Raw genomic sequence first — 26,892 nt, 5'->3', positions numbered from 1 at the left:
AGGAAGAGATGTAGATACTAAATGACCAATAATTTAGTATTAGACACTGAAGGCCTGGTGCACGAAATTCATGCACGGGGGCGGGGGGGAGGAGAAGTCCCTCAGCCCAGCACAGGCCCTCTCACAGTCCAAGAGCCCCGCGATGGATCGCCCCAAAGAGGTAGGCCCCGCCCACCTGGCCAGGGCTCTGCGATGGAATCCCCCCACTCCCACAGAAGGACACCCCCCCCCGGCCACAGTGCTGCCGCCAGATAGCCTGGGCCTCCCTCTTTGGGGCAATCGATTGTGCCCTGCAGAGGGAGGCCCCACACACCTGCCACAGCACCGCCACTGGGTAGCCTGGGTCTCCCTCTTTGGGGTGATCATGGAGCCCCCCCGATTGATTGCCCCGCCGGCCGGTGGCCTGGGCCTCTCTCTGCAGGGCAATCATAGATCAATTGCACCCTGCAGAGGGAGGCCCCTCCCACCTGCCACAGCCCTCAGGTCAGTGGCCTGGGCCTACCTCTTTGGGGCGATCATGGGGTGATGGCCGGGCCCCAACCAATAGCATCGCACCTGCCTTGGCTGGCCTGGCGCCAGTGGGTGTCATAGCGTGGTCATCAGGAAGGTTGTCCAGACGGTCGTTCTGCTGTTCGGTCCATTTGCATATTATGTTTTTATTATTATAAATTCTGCCAGGGATTTCCCTCAATAAGATACTCTCATTATGTGATCAAAAACCAAAAAGGGCCTCAGAGAGGGCACCAAGAAAAAAAAAACACCAAAAAGGAGCAGTTTGTTTTTCCCTCAGGTGCATAATGAGTAAACCTCAAAACCTTAAAAATAAAAGTCTCCAGTTTATCACTAACTAGCTGTGTGATCCTGGAAAAATTCTGTAATTTCTCCGGGACTCATTTCTTTCACCTGTGAAACCAACACGCAAATTGTATGGACCTCATGGGGTTGCTGGGAAGATAAAATGAGATATTATACAAATAAAGAATTTTAAAAATGAGGCTTGACACCCAGGACCCAACCCCTAGGATTACTGTTATATGTGGGTAATTTGGACTTTCGCCTTACGTGGCTCTGACTTTAGAATTCCCAGGCAGAGTAATTCCACTGTGTTTAGAAAGTCAAGATATCTACAGAAAAAAATTGAGTAAATTCAACTTTATGAATAAAACACCACAGGAAGGGAGAGAGAAGACAGACAGACAGAAACATCAATGATGAGAATCATTGATTGGCTGCCTCCTGCACGCCTACTGGGGATTGAGCCCACAACCCAGGTAGGTGCCCTTGACCGGAATGGAAACCCAGGACCCTTCAGTCTGATGCTCTATCCACTGAGCCAAAACCAGCTCGGGATCCTTCTTATTTCTTAGAGTCAGATATCACCTGTCCCCTAACCATCATGCCTGAAGCAGTCCCCATAGTCTCTGCAAACCCTTGCCTGTCCTTAACGCACTAGGAGTCTACAGGAATCATTACAAAATGATTCTGTGTATCTGTGTCCTGCATAGGAATGCAAATTCCTAGAAGCCAATACCCAGTTCACTGCTCCACACAGCACATCCTAGAAAAGTGCCTGGCACACGAGACCAGCTCACAAAACACTGACTGAATGACTGTGAGGCTGAAATGAAATGTGGTCAGCACGGAACGAGACCCATCGTTACAGGACCCTTTCCTTTTTGTAGAGCACATAGTGTGTTTTATTGCAGCATAGAGTGACTAAGGAAAGCTTCACTAATGGGGAAGAGAGACTTGCTGGTCCTTAAAGGGTGAACAATTAATATGGTCCATTTGAGGAGGGACGAAAGGTTCAAATACACACACACACACACACAGGAACACAGAAACACATCAATAGTCAGTCTAGCAGGCATGTGAAGTTTCTTCCCAGGAGTTGTAGAGAGGTTAACGGGCTAGGGAATATGAATTTTACTCTGTAGGCCTGGGCACCTTTATAACGCAAATCACCACAAAAGCAGCAAAATCTACTGAGACACAGAGGCTAAGACGGTGTTGCATTGTGAGAAACGGCTCAGTGTTAGGGGGCTGCTCCACGGCCAGTCTCAGGAGAAGTGGGAGTGATGATGCCGCGAAGGGTCTTAGCCATCTATGACATATTAGTCTCTGCTTCAGGGAAGTTCTTAAGTTCCGAAATAAGCAAATATACTGGCATCTGAAAGCAAAGAACAAAGATATCTGCTGATCTCAGGGGATCACGGGCAGGTTAATCTGCGCACCACGGTATTCACAAGGCAAAGGCAGAGGAGACAAAGAACTAATAGAAGGCAGACCTTTCTTATCATTACGGTAAACGAATTGTCTGAGATCTCACTTAAGGGAATGGGAAGGAATAAGCTGAGGGAAAGTATCTGGGACAAACACTTTAAAGCATGACAAAAATAAAAAATTGAAATGATCAAGTATCTCTTAAGGTTTATCAAATATAGCACGAAAGAGCAGAATCACAAAAATGAGTTCGAACACACTTGACACTAACTATATCCTTTTTTAAAAAAATGAACAGCTCCCTTCAAGCTCCTCCCCTTCCCATCTCCACTCTCACCTGATGACAGAGAGAGGAGTGTGGTTCCCAAGTGGAAACTCGACTTCCAGAGGCATCTGCTGTGCCTTTTTCCTCTCATCTTGGGTCAAAGGTCACTTCCTAGTAGCTTTGCCACCCCCCTGGACCAGACTCCCTAAATGTCTCTAGCTCCCAGGCCCCGCTCCCCTGCCAGGACTCTCTCTGTGGCATTCTAGCATCCCAACCTCAGCAGGGCATTGATTTCTGGATGGCTCCCTCCCTCGAGGCTTGGAGAGGACCCCTGCCTGGAGGCCTTCATGCCTTCCTGACCACTGCATCTCAGGACCTCAACTCTAATCCTTGTGTATTAAAGGGAGGGTTGCGAGAGAGGGCTATGCCTCCTACTACCACGATCCTACATGTAAACTACAAAACCCAATTAACGCAACACCCAGTGACACCTTCCAAGACCCTACGTTCCACATGGGCCTGACTTCTTGGAGTCTACCTCCTTAAAAGAGTTGTCTGCCCTCATCTCAGCTTCCTCCTCTCTCTTCGATGTTCAGCTGTTGCAATCTGGCCTCCTTCGATTGTGACCTGCTCCAGCTGGTCCCTAGACACTTCCTAATTGCCAAATCCAACTGGCAACTTTCTGGTTACCATCTCTGTTGCATTTAGCACACCTGTCCTCCTCTGGTTTCCCCAATACGGACCTTCCTCCTCTCTTCCTGGCGGTTCATTCTTTGTTTCCTCCACTTGGCCTCACTTTCTCTATTTTCTCTTTAAATACCACGGCTTCCATAGAGTTCTGATCCTGGCCCCTAAAAATGCTGTACTGTCTGGGCAATCTCATTCATCCTCAACAGATTCAACTGCTACCCACTCAGTGAACAACATGCGGGCTCTACTGTCATCCCAGGTCATGGTCAACACCAGACCCGTACTTCCAACTACCCACAAGGGGCCCTCCACCTGGAGGTCCCATAACTTCCTCCCAACAACAGAAGGGCAGAGCTGGGTTGGAAATCAGATATGATGCATGCTAAAGCATTACCCACTCTCCTTCCTATTATAACTTATCACACAGCATTGCAATTACCGACTTTCTGTCTCTCCCAGGGGAGTGTGCCTCAGGAGAAACAGAATTAAATCTCAACGCCACATCCCCAAGCCCATCACAGTGCCTAGCATGCAAGATTATAAGTGCTTGTCAGATGAATGAAGGTAAAGGCTCCATCTTTTTTATTCTTACATCCCAGCACATAATGAGTTGAATAAACAACTGGTGGAAAACACAAAAAGGAAGATGTTATAAAAATGAGAAATCCTAAAAAGAATGACAAATCCAAATATCACAGATATATAATATAAGCATTGTTTTCCTTTTTGGGAGAAATGCCAAGATTTCCCACTATATATCTAGTTGCAATCATATTCACAAAACAACATATCTGCCCATCAAATATTATAAAAATTACAAATGGGACCTTTATTAATTAAATCACTGTTTTTAAAAAATCAAAGACTAGATTTATGCTGCTGTATTTTGTGCTATGATATGAAGAAATCAAGCACTTAAACATGTAAATTTTAATTACTGCCTATATGTTTTTGTTTGTTTACTCAAATACACTATGGTTCGATGGCCAAAGTCCTAGTCAAAGAATTCCCCCTCAGTGGTATGTTATCCCTGAGGTCTTGATAAAGATCTTATACTATTTGTATTTTAATCACTATTTTCATATTTAGTGTTAACACGCGAAGAACTATGTTCTTACTTAAATGACTTGGTTTTTAAAATACTGTTAATACTCAAAGCTGTTATGATTTTTGAAAAAGCAAACAAACAAAACGTGTTTGAACAACACTTTGATAAACCAGATATCTACTGCCAGTTATCAGCTAACTTATCTGATAAGCCCAGGGCAACCCTGAGGTAACCTGCAGACTTGCTATTTTGTATTGCATAAATTATTTATTTCCTACGATATATTAAAAAACTTCCCTCTCTTCTGGCCTCCCCTGTCAAAAAGCTTCGTAGATCAAAAATTTCTTCATTCACCACAACTGTGTCAATTCAGTTGCAAAATCCCACACATAGCCCCACCGTTCCTGCTGACTCCTCACTGAATGCAGAAAGAGTAAAAGACACACGATTTCAAAATTAGCTGTGTCACTGTATGGTATTAGCATGGAGATGAACAGCTAACTATCAAAAAAAAAAAAAAAACACCCAAAAAACAAAAAGTAAACAAAACCCACAAATGTCCACACAAATACAAATCTTTTGTTGAAGTCCAAGGGGCAAAGTTAGGTTAATAACCTCTATCTAACCAGCAAATCTGCTCACATTTGAAACAGAATTTTCTTATCTATCATTTAGTCAGTGGAATTATAAAATCTGTCCCTGACTTCTGACTTGCTCCTACAGAGTACACCAACTACAGCCATATGAGCAAACTGGAGGGTGTATTCTCAGGCCTCTCCCCTCAATTCCTCAGCATCAGAAGTTCTAAACACAATGAAGTGCTAATCCAATGGTCCACATTTCTCAACTCTTACTTACAAAATCCATCAATCTTACAGAAAAACGAATCAAATGTGCATGTTCTGGATTAAAAAGCTCACCCTGGCCGGTTTGGCTCAGTGGATAGAGGGTTGGCCTAAGGACTGAACGGTCCCGGGTACAATTCCAGTCAAGGGCACATGCCCAGGTTGTGGGCTCAATTCCCAGTGAGGGGCGTGCAGGAGGCAGACGATCAATGGTTCTCTCTTATCATTGATGTTTCTATCTCTCTCTCCCTCTCCCTTTATCTCTGAAATCAATAAAAAAATATATTTAAAAAAATAGTAAAAATAAATAAAAAGCTCACATGGGCAAATACAATAATTACATTAGTTCTGTATCTATTTGATTCTAAGTCTTCAGAAGAGCATGAGCCTATGCATATCTTTAGGAAGAAAAAAACATTCAACAGGACAGTGTTACTGTCAATATTCTGATAAGTGGAGAGCTGAACTCCCTACTCATGAAGATATCTAAGCTCTTCAGTTTGCTTCCTATTTGTTACTATAAATCCTGCCACACTCTTTCTGTCTTAAGAATACTAGATATGTAGATAGGGAGGATCACTTCCTGCACAAGAGAACACCAGCGGTAACCTCTTCATTAGGAAATTCCCAGCTCTTTTTAAATTTGTGTTTCAACTAACTCAGCTGTTAGATTGAGGACTACATTCTGTGAGCTTCTCTGAGCAAAGGAGGAGCTGCAGGTCATGAGGATGGTTACCCAAAGAATCTGATGAGAAACGTAAAAATTGAGAGCCTTCTGCTGTCAGCAACAGGCTTTGCTAATGACATTGAAAGCAAAGGCAGACAGGCAATTTTTTACTCTCCCAGTTCTGAAAGAGACTAACAAAACTCTTGGGAAGGTTGATGAGCTAGACGAGAGGCCTAGAAGTCACGTCCGTTCCAGAGCCCCATGCAATTGAGAGGGCGCTGTTTTTCACACAGATAAAATTTATGACACATGCATGGTCCTACCTGAGTAGGACTTCAACTTCAAAATTTTATTAGAAGACTGAGTCAAAGTAGATCAGATTTTCTTTAAAACACTAAACACTCCCTCCCCCTCAACCCTCAAAAAAACAAAAACCCAAACTAGATCAACTTCCCAAGCACAGCCCTGAGGTGAGTCAAGCTGATTGTCATTTTGACCTTGCTCTGCTTTCATTCAGGAGCCTACTTAGAAATGTAGCGAGCAACCCTCTTCATTCGGCTCAGCTAGCAGAGCTAATAGGCTTCTAATTAATTTCCAGAAGATGGCTGTTACAGCTAACAGGTTTTAAACATTTGGTTGATTGGGGAAAATGAATTGAATATAATGTATTTGATTTGGAAAATTAGTTTTCATTCTGTGTGCTTACCATAATAGTGTTTATTTTAAGTTTACATGATTCCATTAAGAGTCCCAGAACACCACCAGGTTGTTTTCGGCCTTACAGAGTCCTATCCAACTTAAAAAAAAATTAAAAAATCAATTTACATTTTTATTTTTGTTGGCCTTTGTTTGAGGGCAGGCCAAATTCATTTTTTGTGGCTTTAATGAAACTCTTCGCTTGCTAATAAAGTAACAGGCCCAAATACTTCAAAATGATGCCTGTGATACCTCAGTCAAAGGCCCACACATTGAATGCAAATCCTCTGGAGAAAGGCCTGCTCGAAGTGAGATGAACCAGTTACTGCACTTGTTTAGGAAGGTTCACTTGATTCCTCCTGACAACCATTTAAACAATGAATGTTGGGAAATGTCCCTCAAAGAGTCAACAACAATGGCAGGGATCAGAGCTTTTATATTTAGCAAATACTGTTTTTAAAAGACGAAAATATTTCTTCCTGAAGGGATTACGGGAAGCCTTATTAAAGACACCTGCAAACAAAACCAGTGACAACAGATCTTTATCATAATTGATAACTGAGTTATCCTTTATACAAAGCTCCTTTCTTGGAGGCAATAACGTGGAGATTTACCTTTGCTATTAGATTCACGAAATCAGCTAATTGGGACTACCGGTATGCAACAATGATATGATTCACCAAGATTAAGAGAGCAAAGAATGAGAAGAAGAAAAAAAATACAACCCTTGTCTCTCAGGTTAAAGAAAAGCACAGTGAGACTAGCAATTTCTCTCTGCAGGCTGGGAATGTTTTGTACTGAGATCAGGTAGCATCTATTCCTGTGCATAACATATTTTAGCTAACTTTGGAAACTCAACCTTGGCCTAGCTTACAGTGGCAAGGGAAAGGAACCTTTCATAGAGTCTTCTCAAAGTCATCAACAATCAGGTCGAAACGTGACACTGTGTCAGTCGAAGACTGCTTCTTGGGGATGTATTTCATAGCGAAACCCAGCAGGACACATTTATCAAGTAAGTATGCAGAAGAGAAAAAGAAATCAGACACCTTTGTTTGCAGTAGAAGCCCTCTGCCTGAGTCTCAGCTTGCCTCACGTTGGTAAACAGTAGATGGATGCCTTTGCCCATGGACTGTTTGCAGTCAGATAGTCATTGCTGCATTTCTGTGTCACTAACAGGAATGCCTGCAATCATCTCCGGCTTACAATTGACTTTTCTGACATAGCTGATTTTCCAAACTGAGTAATTCTGGCTCCTTTTAGAACAGTGGCTCCAGAAGAGTCAAGAAGGGGGGGGCGGGGGGAACTATCAGGATCAAGCCATAATTGCACACCCCAATGGTAGCACTTCTACTTCCTGGCCTTCAATCTAGTTCATGATTAGACCACCGTACACTGGCACTTAGGGAAAGTGAAAAGGGGTTCGCGAAGTATGAGCTACAGCAGCGGGGATGGTAGAATAGGTGCAGCCTTTGATTAATGCATTTCATTTCCAAAACAAACACTTGCAAATGAAGAAGAAAGGCCCCCAGCCTGAATCCCTGCCGTGTAGACAGAATTAGACAACAGAAGAAACATCCCACATGAGCAACAGCAGCGAATGAGGAGATGAAAGATGGGACGACCCAGCATTATTCTTTAAAACCCCAAGTTCATAGACAAAGCAAATGCTTTACAGAAGGCATTTCTATGGGATTGTTGGTTTTCCTTTAAAAAAAAAGACACCTTAAGACTTAGAGCAATCTACGTGTGAAAGAAAAGCTGCCTAGAAAAACAAAAAAGACATTTTCTGAGATGACTTTGATCCTGTACTCAAAGTATTGGCTTAATCGGACTTGCCTTTAAAGGCTCTGCATCTGCAATAACTGCTCTCTATTGTCCTTGCTTAACAAAGTATTATTTTCACCTTATTATTACTAATCTTTTCTTTGTAAGTAACCACACCTGGTTTTATCCACACCAAAAAAAAAAAAAAAAAAACGGTGCGGTAAATATTTTTCCTTTGTGGTAATACAATGCATAATTTAGTTAATCTAGGCTATCTTTCCGTGAGAGGTGATTGTTTCTATATTATGAAATGTGCTCGCAGTAAAGTGGACCTGGCGCCAGATACCTGGAAGGCAGGTGGAGAACCACTTACCAAGCATGTAGCTGCTTTGAACCAACCTCGGCATGACTGTGTAGCCACTCCTACACACGAGGCATTACTCATGTTAACTTAGCCTCCAAACCATCACCACACCTTACTTTGACAAACATGGCCTTTTCTTAAGATAACATGACACATCGCCAGGCTGAAAGGCCCACCCTGAGCCCCCACGAGAGGGCCTTGAAAAGTTAGCAACTTTCCGTTTTCTGTCTGAGAACTTGACATTACTGTTACATTACCTGCATGAAATCTAGAAAAGTCAGGGGCAGCAAGTCATCCATATGTCCAATGTCTTTGGAGAAACGATTTAAAATTCTTCCTGGAAGAAGAGGATATGAGAAATTACTCATTTCCCCTGATAGGTCCTTCAGGAGAAACAATTCACAAATAAATCAAAACAATATTTTAAATGCATATGTATTTAATACAGTACACATTCGTATGATGTCAGCGGTAAAGAAAAAGGAAAGAGGATTGACACCTAACAAAAAAACAAAAATACTACCAAATGGCAGTGGGCAGGGAGCTATTTGGCCCTGATTTTTAAAAGACTGGAGAAATGCTGCCTCTGCAATCCTCCCACGGGCGCCCGGGCTCCAGCAGGAAGCACAGGGTGTGCCCAAGTGAGGCCTGGAGCAACTGGAGGCTGTCACGCTCGGCCAGGCCGCGCCATGACAAGCTGGGCCCCAATTTTCCTGTCTCAGGCTTAGGAAACACAGACTCCAGAAACTGTCGTTCAGGGACGCTTCTGGCAGCCCCAGTGACAACTTTTCTTTAGAGACCAGGGGTGGGGAACGTCCGGCCCGAGGGCCGCATAAAGCCTGTAAAACCAATTGGTCTGGCCCTGCCAAGGCATGAGGGGTGAGGAAATTAAATGTGATAGCAGGCTAATTTTTAAGCTGATAACTTTGTATGGCCCACAAATGATGTTATAGATATCCAAATGGCCGTTGGCGGAAAAAAGATTCCCCACTCCTGCTTTAGAGGGTGAATCTGAGGATTAAAGGACGCAATGACAATGGGAGGCACAGAAACGGGTGCTCAAAAAACAAACAAACAAAACTCAGGTTGAGAAAAATTACTATTACTCAAGGGCTCTGCAGCACGTCACCTGGGGAAGTCGACTAATCAAAACGCAGATTCTGATTCGGTAGCCAAAGGTTGCAGTCTGAGATTCTGCATTTCTACCAAGCTCCCAGCGGTGCCCTTTCTGCTGATGCCCAGACCAGGTTTGACAAACAAGAGGTTCAGTTATTATTTAATCAGATGTATTTTGGGAACATTAACATCAGATGGGCAATTTTCACATATTCTTATGGATTCTGTGGCCTACTTATTTTTTAACTTTTCTAAGCATCAGTAGCAAAATACGGAAAATATGTCAAAGGATGTTAAAGACATAATTTAGATCCTTGTTATTCAACGGAAAAGTACAATGTTTTTTTTTTTAAGATTAATTTTTAGAGAAAGAGGAAGGAAGGGGGGTGGGGAAGGGAGAACCATCTATGTGAAAATGAGATCGGCTGCCTCGATCCGCTACCGGGGATCGAGCCCACAACCCAGGCATGTGCCCTGACTGGGAATGGAACCGGCAACCTTTCAGTGCACATGACATCACCCAGCAGAGCCATCCTGGCCAGGGCAGAAAGTACAACTTCTTAACATACACAGGATTCAGAAGCACTGTAAGTATGGCTCAACTTACAAAATGTAGAAAGCAATCTTCAAATTAAAAATAAATAAATAAAGACACACAAAGATGAATAGTACTCCAAATCACCCCACTTACCCAGATCAAGTCTGAGACATTACGGTGACAAAGAGTGTAAAATACAAGGAAAACACAACTGAGAAAAAAACCATCTCCCCACAAGGCTTCTACACTCACCGAACTAAATGTCAAAGATGGTCAAAAATTGAACTCTTATTCACCAATGAGCTGAGTGTAGAAAATGTGAGATTAGAAGGTTCAATAGTTACTTCCTTGCTCTAAGAAACAAGAGAATGAATGATGTTTGCGGAATAATTCATCTGGCTTTACGATAGACTATTGTAATCAGACCTGTGATTTCTAGTTCATGGCTTCTTAGTCATAAGGTTTTCTCAAAGGTTTCTGAATTAAATCCTTATGATAAATTCCCCTCACACACAGGCCATGCCTCTTCATCCAAATGGCCTGTGGCCCCTGCTACAGTATCTCCAGGGACATAGAGGAAAGGGGGACTCCCTGTGACCAGGGGGACCCAGTCCATTTTCAGGCTGTCCTGTTAGACAGAGCTCTCTTACTTTACAACGAATCTTGCCTTCCTGGAACATCCAACCTGTGCTACTTATTCTCTCCTCATAAGCATACAAAGCAGATCTAATTTTTCTTGACATGACAGACCTTGAAGAAAGTTAATCACGTTCTTTCCAGACTTCTCACAATCAACCAGTCCTTGGTGCCGCAATTATCCCTCAAAAGGCATGTGTCCCAGCTTGGCCGCTGCCCCCGCCCAGACTCAGATGGCCTGTCTCAGTCAATGCCTGTGCCCAGGAGTGAAATCCATACCCCAGGTAGTGTCTGACCCCTGTTCTGCACAGGCTATGGCCCATCACAAACCCGACAATCAATGGTGGCCGGATCATGTTTTGGACACTAGCAACAAGTCTGAAAAAGTCAATTATGTATGTATTATGTATAATTTTAAACTTTCTCTATTTGTTCTTTTTCTACAATGACTATGTATACTATTTTACTTGTATAAAAAAGTGTAGAAAGGGCCTAGCCAGCGTGGCTCAGTGGTTCAATGTTGACCAATGAATGGGGAGTTCATGGTTTGATTTCTGGTCAGGGCACATGTCCGGGTTGTGGGCTCGATCCGCAATGTGGGGTCAGTGATTCTCATTGATATTTCTATCTTTCTCTCCCTCTCCTTTCCTTTCTGAAATCAATAAAAAAGATATATGTATTCTTTAAAGTATGGAAAGGAGAGAAAGAATGACTGGAAGAGAAAGGGAGGTAAAGAATGGAGTGAAGGGGGGAAAGTAGCAAGGGAAGAGAGAGGAGGGAAGGACAGAAAGAGGGGGAGAGGAGGAGAGGGATAAGGAGGAAAGGGAGGGAGGGAGATTCCTCCCTTGAAGTCCATATTATCAAAGAACTATTCAGGGTCCTCCTAATTGCTCTTGTTCACATTCTTCTGTCTTGTCCACTAGACAGAATATCATGAAACATGTCATAGAAATTCTTGTCAAAATACAAATTCATAAGTGATCATAATCTAAGAACTGATTCTACCATCTGAGCTGGAATCTGTCACCTCTAGAATTCTGACACCTCTCCTGTATCCAGGATTCTTCAGCTTACTTATAATTAAACTATAATCTAAAACTTGGAAGTTGCCATGTTTAGTTCAAGTCCTATTCTTTTTTCTTTCCCCCTTTTTAAAAAGGAAGTTTATTTTACATCTCATAAAATGCACCAATTTCAGGTGTACAATTCAATGGATTTTAGTAACTTAACTAAGTGATGCAACCATCCCCAAAAATCAGTGTTAAGACATGTTTATCTCCTCATCGGACGCCCCCATGCCATTTAAAGTGACTCCCGGTTTCCCACCCCCAGCCTCAGGTAACCACTAATCTACTTGCTTTCCCTGTAAATTTGCCTTTTCAGGGCACATCATACACATGGCATTGCACATATGTGGTCCCTGTGGCTAGCTTTTTTCACTTAGCCTAACGTTTTTGAGATCCATCAGTTACACAGTGTGTATCAGTATCTCCTTCTTTGTGGACCCCATTCTTCAGCACGGAAGTGGCCCTGGATACCAGCAAAAACAACCCCATACCAGGTCACACCACACCTGACATTGAGGATTGGGAATTCTTCGATATTGTGGACTTTATATATGTGCCCACATTTAGCCTCACTGATGGTTCTAGATCCCAACTCTTTTGATAAGAACTGACTGTTGGTTTAATAGCCAGGCAGCATCTGAACCAGGACAGCTGGCTCTGAGGCTGGGGGAGTGTGCAGGGGTTGGGTGGGGAGGACAAGTACAAGAACCACTGTCCTAGTGAGAGGTGGAATCTAACTCCAAGCAGCCTATCAGAGTCCCCCCAAAAGGGCAAAGAGAATGACCTGGACCTTCCAGGTACAATGCCTCTTGATGGGACAAAACTGACCCAAAGGAGAGGGTGTGTGGCCTGGAAACAGTCCCTAGCTGAAAATGATGGCTGAAAGGGCGCCGACTCAGGACTTTCTGCATCAGTCCACGGAGACTAATTCGGCTCATACCAGCGTTAAGAATTGGCACAGGAACTCAGAAGTCTGCGAGCTCAACATTTCCATCACCTCTGCAGTTAGAGTAGGTCGTCAAAATGCGGCTGCTAAAGAATGTCAAACCGAAGGAGCAGCAGGAATTAGGTCCCTGGAAAAGGCCTGGCCTCCTCGGGCACTTGGCAGCAACAGGCCTTTAGGCAACTCACCCAACCTCAAATCCCTTATCTGTGAAAGGGAGATGATAACATTCGCCTCCACTACTTCACAGGATAAAAGATTATGAGGATAAAAAATATGCTTATGAGAGCACCTCGCGCAAGGTTCACTCATATTATCCTTGTGGGGTTTTAGAGCTTTAAGGGGCATGAAAGGTCACTAGAGCTAATAATTTCCAAACTTAGCCTTGTGAAGATTGAGATTTCACAAAGGCGCCTCGAAGAATGAGGCAGAAGAGGAAATGGAGGTGAAGTTTACCCAGTTCCAGACACCCGACCCTTCTCCCTCACTGCCCGCCCCTCACCATCCCCTCCAGAGAAGAACCCCTTACATCCGTCCAAGCACTCTTTGTATGAACTAACATAGGTAGGTTCTGCCTCTACCAACCCAAGAGCCTTGATTAGAACAATTACATGTCCAACAAGAGATTGCTGACTAAAATTAGATGGAGAAATGGATTTTATAAAGTAAAATTTCCAAATTACTAATTATCCCTTTAAGTAACAAATCTCTATTTTTATCATTTTGGCAGAAAATTTTCTTGTGTGGATTACAGACTTTTGTTTCTTAAACAAAAGATAGAGAATAAATTCATCCTTTCTTGACAACCCAGAACATAATATTTTGAGCATCCACAGTTTAATCATTTCTAATTTTTTTATTAATATTAAACAGAGAGATTTGTTGTTCCACTTATTTATGCATTCATTGGTTGATTCTTGTATGTGCCCTGACCAGGGATCAAACCCAAAACCTTACCCTCTCTGGACAACTCTCTAACCACCTGATCTACCCAGCCAGGGCCAATAGTTTAACTATTTTTAAACATGATCATGTTGTTTGGGGCTACTTGAGGTTGCTTAAGATGCACCCCTACACCCCAAACATGATGGTTTTATGTCACTGCGCCTTTTACTGACACATGTTCTGTTGCCCGGAGCCTGCCTCCAACCTCCAGGCACAGTTTTTCTCACTTTGATGAGAGACTGTTTCAGCTTGCTTCCAGATTCCCCCTGGAGTCAGTCTGCATATATCTCAGAATATATCACAGTATTATCTATTTTGTGGTATAACTACTTTTCATGCATATTTGTCTTGAATTTACACCTAGATTACACACCTTTTGTAAATATGGGCCCCATTTCATATATAACCTGGAACAAACTGCCAAGTGCCTGGGGTGGGGGGGTCCCTGAATTTGCTAAACACCACAAACCCAGTGGCATTCCAACTTTGTCTTTAACATGGGAAACCTGTGCAGATGGGCTCTTATACAGAAGTAAACAAATCTGTAAAATATTTAAAAAGCAGCTCTTACTGAAGAGAGACTGTGAGACCTGGAACCCACCCCGCCACCATCTTTCTACATGTCAGGGGACACACCTGGGAAGATTCGTTCTGATCACCACAGATTCCACCAATGCTCAGTCTCGGATTTGTGGACACACCAGCAAACTCTCCCGGACATCAAGGGCTCCTAAGTATCCGAGTGGCCTCAGACCAGACACAGCCTGACACTGAGAAGAGCAATGTTTCCCAAACGTTAATCTGTACATGAATCTCCCAAGGATCTGCTTGAAATGTATACTCTCAAGAATGCGGGTGGGGGGGTGGGGAGAGGGGAAGGGCTGAATTCTGAATTCTGTGCTTCTAACAGCTCCCCTGGTGATGCTCATGCTAGTGGTCCAGGGACATCACTTTGAGCAACAAGGCAGAATGTGGAAATTCCTGATGATGCTCCTTTAGTCTCAAGAACCTAGAACAGCGGTTCTCAACCTGTGGGTCATGACCCCTTTGGCGGTCGAATGACCCTTTCACAGGGGTCGCCTAAGACCATCCTGCATATCAGATATTTACGTTACAATTCATAACAGTAGCAACATTACAGTTATGAAGTAGCAATGAAAATAATTTTATGGTTGGGTCACAACATGAGGAACTGTATTTAAAGGGCCAGAAGGTTGAGAACCACTGACCTATAAGATGACCGTGTCACATTTACATGTTACTACTGCCCTTTCAAATCCCCTCCCCTTCGCTTCCAAGAGCTAAAGACCACTGCCTCCTGTTTTGTTCACAAATTAAATTAGAATATAGGCATTATTAGGGCAGTAGGTTCTGCCTGTTTCATTTACTGCTGCTCCCCCAGTGCGTGGGCCAATGCCTCGTATAGAGAAGGCACTAGAATATATTCTGAATAAATAAATAACAGTGGTTTGTTTTCAAATTTCAGCCTCTATCTCCCATGCTTAATATTTCATGCAGCCTTCGTTGGGCGGGTGTTTTCTGATCTGGGGAGATTCGTGTTGCAACATGAAGTGTCTGGTTCCTCAGACTTGTCACTTTCCTTGCGTTGTTGTTGAACCGATTTGTCTGTCTGTGCTCCTTCAAAGGCCCTGGAAGTTCCCAATGCAGACTGAGTTAGGGTACAGCAATTTACAGAGGCTGACAGGAGGGCTGGGAAGCACCGGCCTAACAGAGTGGACACGGGCGAGGGGACAGCAGTCCATAGGTGCTGGGGAGGTGGCAGCTGGCGGAGAAGGAAGCAAGGAAGAACAGGTGTGGAGCAGACGCAGATGACGTGGGATTAGGGAGCCAGCAAACAAGGGCAGACAAGAATGATGGAAGGAAATGCAAGGCACCAATAATAATGTAACCAGACATTGAGGGAAAGTTCTGGTCTACCCATGGCCTAGGTTTTACAGAATTCCGCTAAAGCAGTGGGTCTCGAACAATGAAAATACATCCTGCATATCAGATCTTTACATTACGATTCATAACAGTAGCAAAATTACAGTTATGAAGTAGCAACGAAAATAATTTTATGGTTGGGGGTCACCACAACATGAGGAACTGTATTAAAGGATCGCGGCATTAGGAAGGTTGAGAACCACTGCAACTCCTCTGAGAACCTAAAGGTCAAAGTGCACCACAGAAGACATGTGAGTTAAATGAGAGCCTTCAAAGGGTACATCCTAATCCAGACCAGTTTCTTCAGGCACTAATGAGCTTAACCCCATGCTGAGGAAGAAGCCCACCGTGCCCTGCAGGCAGCCCTGGAAGGGTCCTTCTTCCTTGTCCCAGCAATCGTGGGACAGGTGCCCCGCAGCTGCCAGTGTTCCTCTGGCTACCCACCTGCTCACACACATGGGGAGAGCCAGAACTGGGTCCAGGGGGCAAGTCCCAGACACGGCTCCTGCTCGCTGCAGTGGCCGCAGTTGGAAGGGAGAAACCACAGGTGAACTAACCTCAGGGACACACCAGCAGAGTGGTCCCGATGGTGGTGGTGGCGGCAGGCAGACCCTAACACTATGGGATTTTAATACCTCCTGGGAGGTAGGAGTCAGGGAAACAGTAAATCAACGAGGAACGGCAGGTTCTCCCCTAGGAAAGTGAAGGAAGGCCTTCCAAGAATAATTACGCTGTGTTTTCAAAGTCTAGTAATCGCTGGCCTTTCACTTAATTAAGACATGTTAAAAAGAGTCGTTTCAAGGTTTCATTACAGAACATGACAAACCATAGGAAATGAGTTTCAGAAAGACCCGTGTGCTCTTTCCTTACCTAATGAAATCTTTCTAATTTTTTCCCCACCTGGAAGATAGCAGGTGGGGCTGTCCAGACAAGATGACTTTTAAAATCCCATGTGTGTTTAAGACAAAGGTCAATCCCACATCCGGCTTCAAGTCCTCCTTCCTCTGGGTCACAACATCCTCCTACTTTGGACCTTTTCTTCCCTCTTGCCAATCAGACAAAACACGCTGTTTAGGTTTCAAGTGTGACTAAACTTGTCTTTTGGTATATGCTGGAGCATTTTATACTCTAACGTTGGTGGCAGGCCAATCGGATACAGATGCGTGCATCCAGGACACACACTGACACACAGTGACACAATGCTGGCAGCACACACCTGGGGAGCACTGGACATGCCCAAGGCAGGTGCCACCGAGACAGCCAGCCACGGCAACAGTGGGTGTCACCAGACCGTGTGAGTTCCAGGGTAAGGCAGGGTTAGCCTAACAAGTTCTCAAGGAGAAACAATGCTTGAGAATTTGGAGGGAGGGCAGAGCATGGGTTGATGGCGAGTGGAGAGTTTGTCCAGGTGGGAGGAATGACATTTGGGAGGACTAAGAAGTGGGAAAGGACAAAAGGATGGCAAATATTTGCCTAGCTGATGAAAAGAACATGACCTAAGGTGTGCTGAGGCTGGAGAGAACCTGGGTGTGGATCCGGAGTGGAAAGAGGCCTCCACTGAAAATTCCCTTTCGTCAAGAAGAGGTCGAATTTCCCTCTGTCTCTTCAAAACAACAGCCAGGAGGAGAAGTACTGAGGAGGGGCCAGGGAGAGAGAGGACAGAGGGACATCCAAACAAGACAGCTGAGGACCAACTCCGTCTCAACCTCTGTGAGCCCAGACGAACCCACACACCAATTCATCACCATGCCTGCACCACACGCCACAGATCTGGGCAGGATTTTTTCACATGTTGTTTGGTTCACTCACGCTGGATTTCCAGAGCACCACCGCCACCACCACAGCAACAATTATGACAGAAACTGTTAAGCTTGGCGTACACTTCATCTCAAAACCACGAGTGGGAGATACCGGTAGCTGAGATACAGAGACGGTAAGAATTTCACTCAAGGACATTGTAAAGTGGCCAAGGGAGGCCTCCTACCCAGCATTAGAGAGATTCAGAAAGTTCGTGTCAACACATTTAGAGCTACTTCTCTGGACACATCTGAAAACTCTATCATCAAGTATCAGCTAATAAGAAGAGCCAATAATGTTACAGGCAGGCCTGGTGCTAGCTGGTATGAATGGCGAAGGTCAAACCAGCTACTGTCGGCCCAGGCCCCTTCTGATTGGCTAATGCCTGCTCCACTGGGTGCTAAATACTTTGACTGTCACTTCTGGTTAGAAGAGTGCCAGGAATCTCTCTTGGCTAACCATAATTAAAGTAAAACATTTAAAGGAACTCCACCTCAAAATTAAATGACAGAAGTTACTGTAGGTTGAATGAATAACCTAACAAGTGAACAACTGAAAGACTGAATGAGGACATATGGTCTATTGATTAGGAAAAGTCCTGGAGCCTGAGATTCACCGCACGCTGGGCCTGAACCCAGGTCAAGTCGGAGCACCTACTACTAAGTATTAACCTTGAAGGAATGGATATGCCTCAAAAATTGCCCCAGGAAACCACTTTACTGCAGCAGCCATAAATGCTTTGCTATAGTAAGTAGTCATTATTTTACTTTTCCTAAGCATTGAAAAGCTAGTCCAGCTACGGCCTTTTCCCCTGAACCTAAATCACACAGGATCTCACACAGGAGTGAGGCTCAAGGCTCACATGTGGTCAGGGATGTGCATACCAGGGCACAACAACGGGTGGAAGAGCCTCTAGGATACTAGTAGCTCTGAAAAACTGTGGGTCTGATGAAAGCTATGGAGTGTTTCCACTGGAAAAATGCCCACACATAGTTTGCATATGATTTCAGGGGATTCCCTAAACCTTGAACCACAGGAAGTGGAGTGGCCACAGGGGTAAGTGGCCCAGTTAAGAACCTCTGATTCTGAGAGAGCAGGAAACCAGCAATCTCTTGACTTCTACCACAGGAATGCACCACATGGTCTGGAAGAAAAGATCCCCCCGTCGACCCCCACATGCCTACCCCACGGCTGTCTTTCAAGACTAAATGCACAGTCACTATTGCATGTCTCCAGCACTAGGGAGTTAAAACATCGGGCAATCTCACCTAGGAATGTGTTCAGAGATGGGGTAGCAATGCCTATTTCTAAAGCATTTGTCTAGGCAAAGAATTCCCATTTCCACAAAGGCAGGTATAGGAATCAATAATCCAGAAAACTTTGTCTAGAAATTGCCATCCAGCATGCAAAATCATCTCTTCCTACCTCCAATACACATACAAGTTCTACGTAATGCTCAAAAATAGGCCAGAAAAACATTTGGTGTGAGAACGTGACTAAACTTGAAGACAATGGGCCCTCCCACTACCCACCCTATGTAAAGTAACTAAGGTGTACTGGAGACAGATCAACCAACACCCAAATCTGATCGTCAGTTCTATCTCCAGCATATCATTTTAATATCTGGGAACCGCCAACAGATGTTACACAAAACTAGCTGGGCTGTGTTAAGTGTAAATGCATGGAACTTTGTTAAGGGGGGTGAGGGGGGTGGTCCATTAAAAGGGAAGGGAAAATAATTTTCACCTACTTTGTGCTTTTAAAAATTCATATAAAAGTATTAAGAACTGGAAATATTGCTCTAAGTGTTATAATTCTACTTGACTTGTCAGTTATAAAAGACATTCGATACACATTACCTCTTAGCCAAGTCATTGTCTTTTTCTCACATGGAATCCTGGCCCATTCAAATACCCTACAATCCTTTCCAGTGCTTCACACCATGGTATACATCAGTCATCTAGTTTCTAAACCAAAAGCCAGCTTTCCTCCTTTTTTTTTAATCCTCACCTGAGGATATGTTTTAATTGATTTGAGAGAGGGAGGAAGGGAGAAAGTGAAACATTGATGTGAAAGAGAACCATTGGTTACCTCTCATACACTGCCTGACTGGTGATCAAACCTACAACCTGGAAATGTCCCCTGACCGGAATCGAAACTGCCACCTTTTGGTGTACGGAACAAAGCTCCAACCAACTGAGCCACACTGGCCAGAGCCTATCCTCACTTTTCTTTTGTTTTGTTAATCCTAGTATTTTTTCATTGATTTTTAGGGTGAGTGGAAGGGAAGGGATGAGACAGACAGAAACACTGATGTAAGAGACACATTGACTGATTGCCTCCCGCAGGTGCCCCAACCAGGGCTAGGATCAAGCCGGCAACAGAGGTATGTGCCCTCGATTGGAATCGAACCTGGGACCCTTCAGTATGAGGGCTGATGCTCTATTCACTGAGCCAAACAGCTAGAGTCCATCCTTACTCTTTATGACTTGTTCTGCAGCAACTTGGACTTCTAAGACGTTTTTGCTGCAACCCCTCTCTCCCTTTATTCTTCATTGTCCATGCATTCCGTTGGTGGGCCTCTCCCCAGGCACATCTCAGAGGCATGTAAATGGGTAACTGTAATCTGAGAAAGCCAGTCTATTAAAATCTTTAATAGACCAATAAATAACTTTAAAAGAATCCTATATAATAAAACCCTAATATGCAAATCGACCGAACAGCAGAACGACCAGTCGCTATGATGTGCACTGACCACCAAGGGGCAGACGCTCAATGCAGTGCGCTCCCACAGGTCAGTGTGCTCCCAGAAGCCAGGCTCATGGCTGGCGAGTGCCGCAGCGGTGGCAGGAGCCTCTTCCGCCTCTGCGGCAGCTCTAAGGACTGCGAGAGGGTGCAGGCCAGGCTGAGGAATCCACCCCCCACCACCCCCCAGTGTACAAATGTGGTGCACCAGGCCTCTAGTTTCAACATAAAAGAAAAGCTTTACAGACTTATGTGGTAAGTCTGAGTGCCAAAACAATTTTATATATTAAGAAAAATGTTTTAATCCAGATTCTGTACAGGTTTCTGATACTTCAGGGTGTCCTGTGAGCTTTGAGCAGCTATAAAAGTTGGCTTGCCAGTCGCAAGGTGTAGCAAAGACTAAACTGACTTCCACAGTGCCATACATGTTTTTCTACCAAACAAGTTAATCAGAACACAAACTGTTCTTAGATTTCTGCAGAGGTAATTAAATAACAATTCAATGCCAATTAATCACAGTCAAATAAAAGTCTGTGAGAGAAGAATTCTATACAGATTGGAGGCTATTTAATGGTCAAATACTTGGCAGGATCTTAGTTAAACAATGATTAAACCACACAATGGCCAGGCTGAAGTGAAAGAATCGAAACTCTTGTTCTTCCATAAAAAGACTGCAAACCTCTGTGCGTGATATTCTTCCCTTCGCCACTTAGCAGACTGCTCAACTGCATGATTCAGAATGTGCTCAGCTGCTCCGAGGCCCATGGGCATGTGCCAGGCCACCTTGATTCTCAGCTCTGTAGCTAGGCAACTCTTTCCTCCCCGACCGAAAGAGCAAAGAGCTGGACGGTTGACCCCACCTACTTAAAGTGTTTATTCATTCAGAGCAGGGAAAAGAAGGAAAGACTCTGAAAGGAACCTACCTTCCACCCCCAGGAAGGGTGAGCTATGGCCACTTCCCTAGCAGTAGGTGACGGGCCGACTATAAAAACCCTTGATTAGCACAACTGTCTGTCCAGAAAAAACCCGTTCAACGTTTCTGGTTTCCCGCACCTACCTTATCTTGGTTCCTTCAAATTAAATGTCCCTTTATAACACAGCTCCCCATGGAACCCACAGGTCCATCTTAAGTGCTGCTGATAAGTCTTACCATCATGTTTCTCAGGACTCTTACCTTCTTGTAAGTTCATTTCTTCCTCTGGGGAATGTATCAAGAAAAACAATACAGCTCTATACTAGCTGTTTTCTGGGTGGGGGTCTGGGGGCGGGGGGGGTGCCTACACTAGCACTATAAGCACATCCAGTTTCACTAATGTTGCTATTTTCAAAATGCATTATTTTTACAGTTCACTGCTGATTCAAATCTGAATTAAAGATTGTACAGTTGGCTGAAAATGGGCTTTATGATGTTATATTGCAGATGCTATCAAGAATCTTATTTGCCTCTCTTTAGAGAGGGGTTCCCAGCCTGGCTGTGTTCAATGCTGCGTTGGCGTCAGTCTTAGTATATGTTTTAAATTAAAATTTTAAAAATAAAAGAAGAAAACTAACTGTATGTCTCTTTTCAAAAGAAAATATTTACTAGGTAATATTTTTACAAAGAGAAGTCATGATACACAATTTTTTTTAAAAGATGAGATTTTATATATGTATTATGTCATCGTCTCCCAAAATTGAATTTATATAATCAATCAAAACTAAGTAGATGTGCCACTGCATTCATGAAAAAGAAACTTCATGAAAAACTTATTACCAAAATGTAGTTCACCTTTGCTCATAAATTGGGCAATAGGATACAAAGATCCACTTTTATTGGGTCTCACTACATATAAAGTATTAAATTCACATGCAGACAGTAACAGTGAATGTAGGATACACTATATACTTATTATTTTTAAAAATATATAAGCTGTGAATCAAAACTGCAGTCTTAACATAATCACATAGGAATCAAGCATTAAATAAATGACTTTAATTATGAATGTTAAATCTATTTCTGGGATTCCCTCACACAAAAGCCATGTTTTGTTTAGGCTGCTACAACGCAGTCCGTACGTACACAATGATAACAGCCCTGTGTGCATATGTTTCTCAGCAGACTATGACACATGATGATTCTGAGAAGGGGGAAAGTCACACTGCATCTGTACACAAACATACCATAGCAAAACAAATTTTCCTGCAGACATAAGCAGTTTTACAGTCTATCAAAGTGGTACCCCAAAGCAGAATTATTAGCATTAAGTGCTGACAGTAACGAAACATTTCAGTGGTAAAGTACATTGTAACCCAATCATCAAATCAATAAAGTCATTAAAAATAGACCGCATTCTTCAAGAAAATGATGAGTTTAAGGGAAATAAAAAATCTTTGGTCGCAACAGAGAACGTATCTCCAACACAGCTGACAGTTACTGATCTCTTCCCTCTCTTCTCCCGTGTGCCTACAAAGGGACGTCTTTGGGTTTCTTATCTTTCTTCATGTGTATTTAGCCATGTAAACTGCCATATAGCAATTCCAGCTTCCCCACAGGAATCCTATAAATACAAATAAGAAAATGTGCCTTTTTTCTTCTTCTTGTAGGCCCCAAACTGACAGAATATTATCACTTTTGTAGACTCTTGCAAATCGGCCCAGTAGTGCTGGGCAGAAATGTGCTGAGATTATAATATCCATTTATCTAACCTGCCAGCATGTAACAAAATTCAGGTGGGGTGCTTGCCACCTAAATTAAGTTACTACTTGAAAAAGACTTCTTTATGCCAAGCCTGTCAAAAGGAAAATAGGAAAGGAGTTAAGAAACTGTAAATAAATCTAAACACAAGTTGCATTTGATCTAATTTTCAAGTGTAGGATTAAAAAAGAGGACGCGTGCCAAGGAGATGTGACAAGAGAAGACTAGCAACAAAGAAACTTGCACTCGGAGGCCCGGACCCACACAGCCAGCTTCCAGGGAAGGGCTGTCCAACTGCTCCAGGGGCCTAGCACTTGCTGACACTAGGACTGGTGCCCAGAGCCACCTCTACGACCTACTCTAGAAAATAGAGGATTCAACCACCTTGCACCCATTAAGATGGCTAATTATCAAAAACAGAAAAAGCAAGTGCTGGTGAGAATGTGGAGAAACGGGAACTCTGTGAGAATGTAATATGGTGTAGCCACTGTGGAAGGAGGTATGGTGGTTCCTCAGAAAGTTAAACAGAGATCCCCCTTTTGCTCCAGTAATTCCTCTTCGGGGTTTTTCCCCCCCCCTCCCTCCCCCCCCCCCCCCCCCCCGCCAAAAAATGAAAGCAGGACACCCATGTTCATAGTGACATTATTCACAATTGCCAAAAGATAGAAGCAACCCCAAGTGTCCATCAATGCGTTAATGGAAAAACAAAATGAGGCACGCGCACATACACATACACACACTAGAGGCCCGGTGCACGAAACTCATGCACAGGGGGGTGGGAGGGTGGGGAGTGTCCCTCAGCCCAGCCTGCACCCTCTCCAATCTGGGACCCCTTGTGGGATGTCTGACTGCTGGTTTAGACCCAATCCCTAAACCGGCAGTCGGACATCCCTCTCACAATCCGGGACTGCTGGCTCCCAACCGCTCACCTGCCTGCCTGCCTGATTGCCCCTAACTGCTTCTGCCTGTCAGCCTGATCACCCCCTAACCACTCCACTGCCAACCTGATCGACGCCTAACTGCTCCCCTGCTGGCCCGATTGCCCCCAACTGCCCTCCCCTGCCAGCCTGGTTGCCCCCAACTGCCCTCCCCTGCCGCCCCGGTCGCCCCCAACTGCCCTCCCCTGCCAGCCTGGTTGTCCCTAACTGCCCTCCCCTGCAGGCCTGGTCCCCCCCAACTGCCCTCCCTCCCCTGCCGGCCTGGTTGCCCCCAACTGCCCTCCCCTGCCAGCCATCTTGTGGCCACATGGGGGTGGCCATCTTTGACCACATAGGGGCGGCCATCTCATGTGAGGGCATGATGGTCAATTTGCACATCACCTCTTCATTATATAGGATAGATAAATAGGTAGGCAGATATAATTTTATTCAGGCTCAAGAAAGGAAATTCTGACACATGCTAAGACATGGATGGACCTTGAGGACATCATGTTAAGTGAAATAAGCCAGTGACAAAAGGATAAATATGTGATTTCACTTTTATAAGGTACCTAGATAGTCAAATCCACAGAGAAAGAAAGTAGAATGGTGACTGCCAAAGGCTGGAAGGCGGGCATGAGGAGTTCGTGTTTAATGGGTGCAGAGTTGCCGTTTGGAAAGATGAAGAATTCTGGAGGTAGATGGCAGTGACAGTTACACAACAATGTGAATGTACTTAATGCCATTGAAGGTAGGCTCACAAATGGCTGAGACGTTAAGTTTTATGTTATGTTTATCTTATCACAATTTTTAAGGGAAAAAATTCAAACTTTATAGCCATCCTCCAAAAATCCATTCTACCTGTCACACCCATCTATTCCTGGTGACCTTATTAGAAGGTTTAGCTCCGTGTGGACACTTAGCACACATGTGTTAAGGCCAAAGACGGGGGGTGCCCGTTGTGGCAGCCGCCACCTCCTCATAATCCTGCTGTGGAAGACAAGAGACTTGTGCATGTTTGGGGACCAGGACCAGTCGACCGAGCACCCCCGCAAACTGTCTCTCTGTAGAATAAGCAGAGCAGAGTGAAGACGAAGAACATCTGTGGGGGTGAAAATGAGCAAAGGAAGAGGCTCCTGCTGATGGCAGAGAATGGTACCGAAAAGACACAAAGGCCACCCGCCACAGGGTGAGGCGAAGGAGAGAGAGTAGAATGTGTTGACATTTTAGTCTGCAAAGCATTGGTTGACCTTTAGAAAATGCTACAGCAATTTACCTTTCTCTAAAGTATTTTACACAATCAATTTTCTTGACCTCCCCTTCCCCCTTGTCCACTCCCCCAACACCTTGAAAAAAACTTTCAACTAAAGATGCAGAAGATCAATAAAAGTGGAATTCAGTCCTAACGGATGACGTGGCTAAATCAACACAACAAATTCATCTAAAGCCTCCCATTCTCTACTATTTCAAGTCAAGGACAGCCCCATCGGAACCCAATAAGTAATACCTTGCTTGGTCTTCAACACTCAAAAACATGATGGAGAGCCTTTTCGAGGTGCTAAGAGCTCTTGCCTTTTGTGAGCTTAGATAACCTAAGAAAGGAAAGCTAGCAGGTGATACCAAAATAAAACAAAAGTGGGTATGACTGGAAGAAGAGAGTGAAGTACAGATCCCTCTCAACTAAGAATGGGATATGTTCCAATAAACCCAACTTCAGTTGAAAATACTGTAAGTTGAATATGCATTTCATACACCTAACCTACTGAACATCACAGCTCAGTCTTCTAGCCTACCCTAAATGTGCCCAGAACACTTACAGTAGTCTACAGTTGGGCGACTATCCTGAGTGTCATCTCAAGGGTAAAACTGTCCCCCTGCCCTGGCAGGGTGGCTGCTGTTTGGAACATTGCCCCATGAACCAGAAAGATGTGGATTCAATTCCCAGTCAGTACACATACCTAACCAACATTGCGGGTTTGATCGCAGTCGGGGCAAGTACAGGAGGCAACCAATCAATGTTTTTCTCTTTTCTTTCTTTCTTTCTCTTTCTCTCTCTCTCTCTCAATCAATTTTTAAAAAATTGTCTTCCTCCTCTTCTCACCAGAAGCATTTTACAGACATGATAGGACATCAAACACAAAACGTAATACCCCAAAACGCTGGCAACACAGCACGCTGTAGTTTATCCTCGTGATCGAATGGCTGAACAGGAGCTGTGCTCACTGCCACTCTCCAGAGCACTGTACCACACATCACTTCCCTGAGGAAGATCACAGTTCAACACCTGGAAGAATGGTTTCTACAGAATGCAATTACTTTTGCACCATTGTAAAACTGAAACATCACAAGGCAAACCACCGTGAGTTGAGGGGGGTTTGTATGAACCTTGATCGGCACTTCCAGGGATGTGTCTCTGGAAATAAAAAGATAATTATATCACTGGATCTATGGAGGTGGAGATGAGCTAGAGTAAGTCTAAAGAATGAAAATACCATGGAATATTCTAGAAAAGAATACACAGAAACATGTATTGAGGGAAGTACATGAGGCCCACTTAAGTGATAATAAAAAGCTTTTGAAGCTTGGTGGGCAAGAAGAGGAAAGAACCCTTCAAGCCAATGTGGGGCGTATGTGTAGGTGCGGCAGGGAGGGGGGTGGTGAGGAGGGGAGAAGGTGAGACAGGGATGATGGTCAAAGGACAAGCAGTAAGGGAAGCAACACCAAAAGGCAATGTCACACAAGGACTACTCCCAGGACCTTAGGGCCTGTCTTTCATGATATATGTAACTGATTTAGTCGTAACTAAACCTTTTTTTGGAGGGGGGGGGGGGGCGGGGGCAGTGCCCTAAATGAGTAGTCTAGAAATAAGGAGACACCTACCCCCAGAGGTCCATTACATGGAAGAAAGCATATGACATCTGTTTTAATTTATAAAGGCAATACATAAAATCCTTAACTAATGAGTGTGTTTTTTTTTTACCACCAATAAGAAAAAAACATTAGTAACT

The 26,892-nt window shown here is 44.0% G+C and overlaps 1 protein-coding gene across 1 annotated transcript in view; it reads right to left on the bottom strand.

The window, feature by feature from the left end:
- The window catches only part of ABCC4 (ATP binding cassette subfamily C member 4), a 235,906-nt gene that overhangs the window by 71,536 nt on the left and 137,478 nt on the right, over positions 1 to 26,892 (bottom strand). Inside the window, exon 14 of the mRNA XM_023754706.1 lies at positions 8,820 to 8,899. Within this exon, the coding sequence (XP_023610474.1) occupies positions 8,820 to 8,899 (80 nt within the window). The remainder of the gene's footprint in view (positions 1 to 8,819; positions 8,900 to 26,892) is intronic.

This window comes from Myotis lucifugus, unplaced genomic scaffold (genome assembly GCF_000147115.1).
Source record: "Myotis lucifugus unplaced genomic scaffold, Myoluc2.0 scaffold_64, whole genome shotgun sequence".
Lineage (NCBI taxonomy): Eukaryota > Metazoa > Chordata > Mammalia > Chiroptera > Vespertilionidae > Myotis > Myotis lucifugus.
This window is presented reverse-complemented; position numbering and strand designations above follow the sequence as displayed.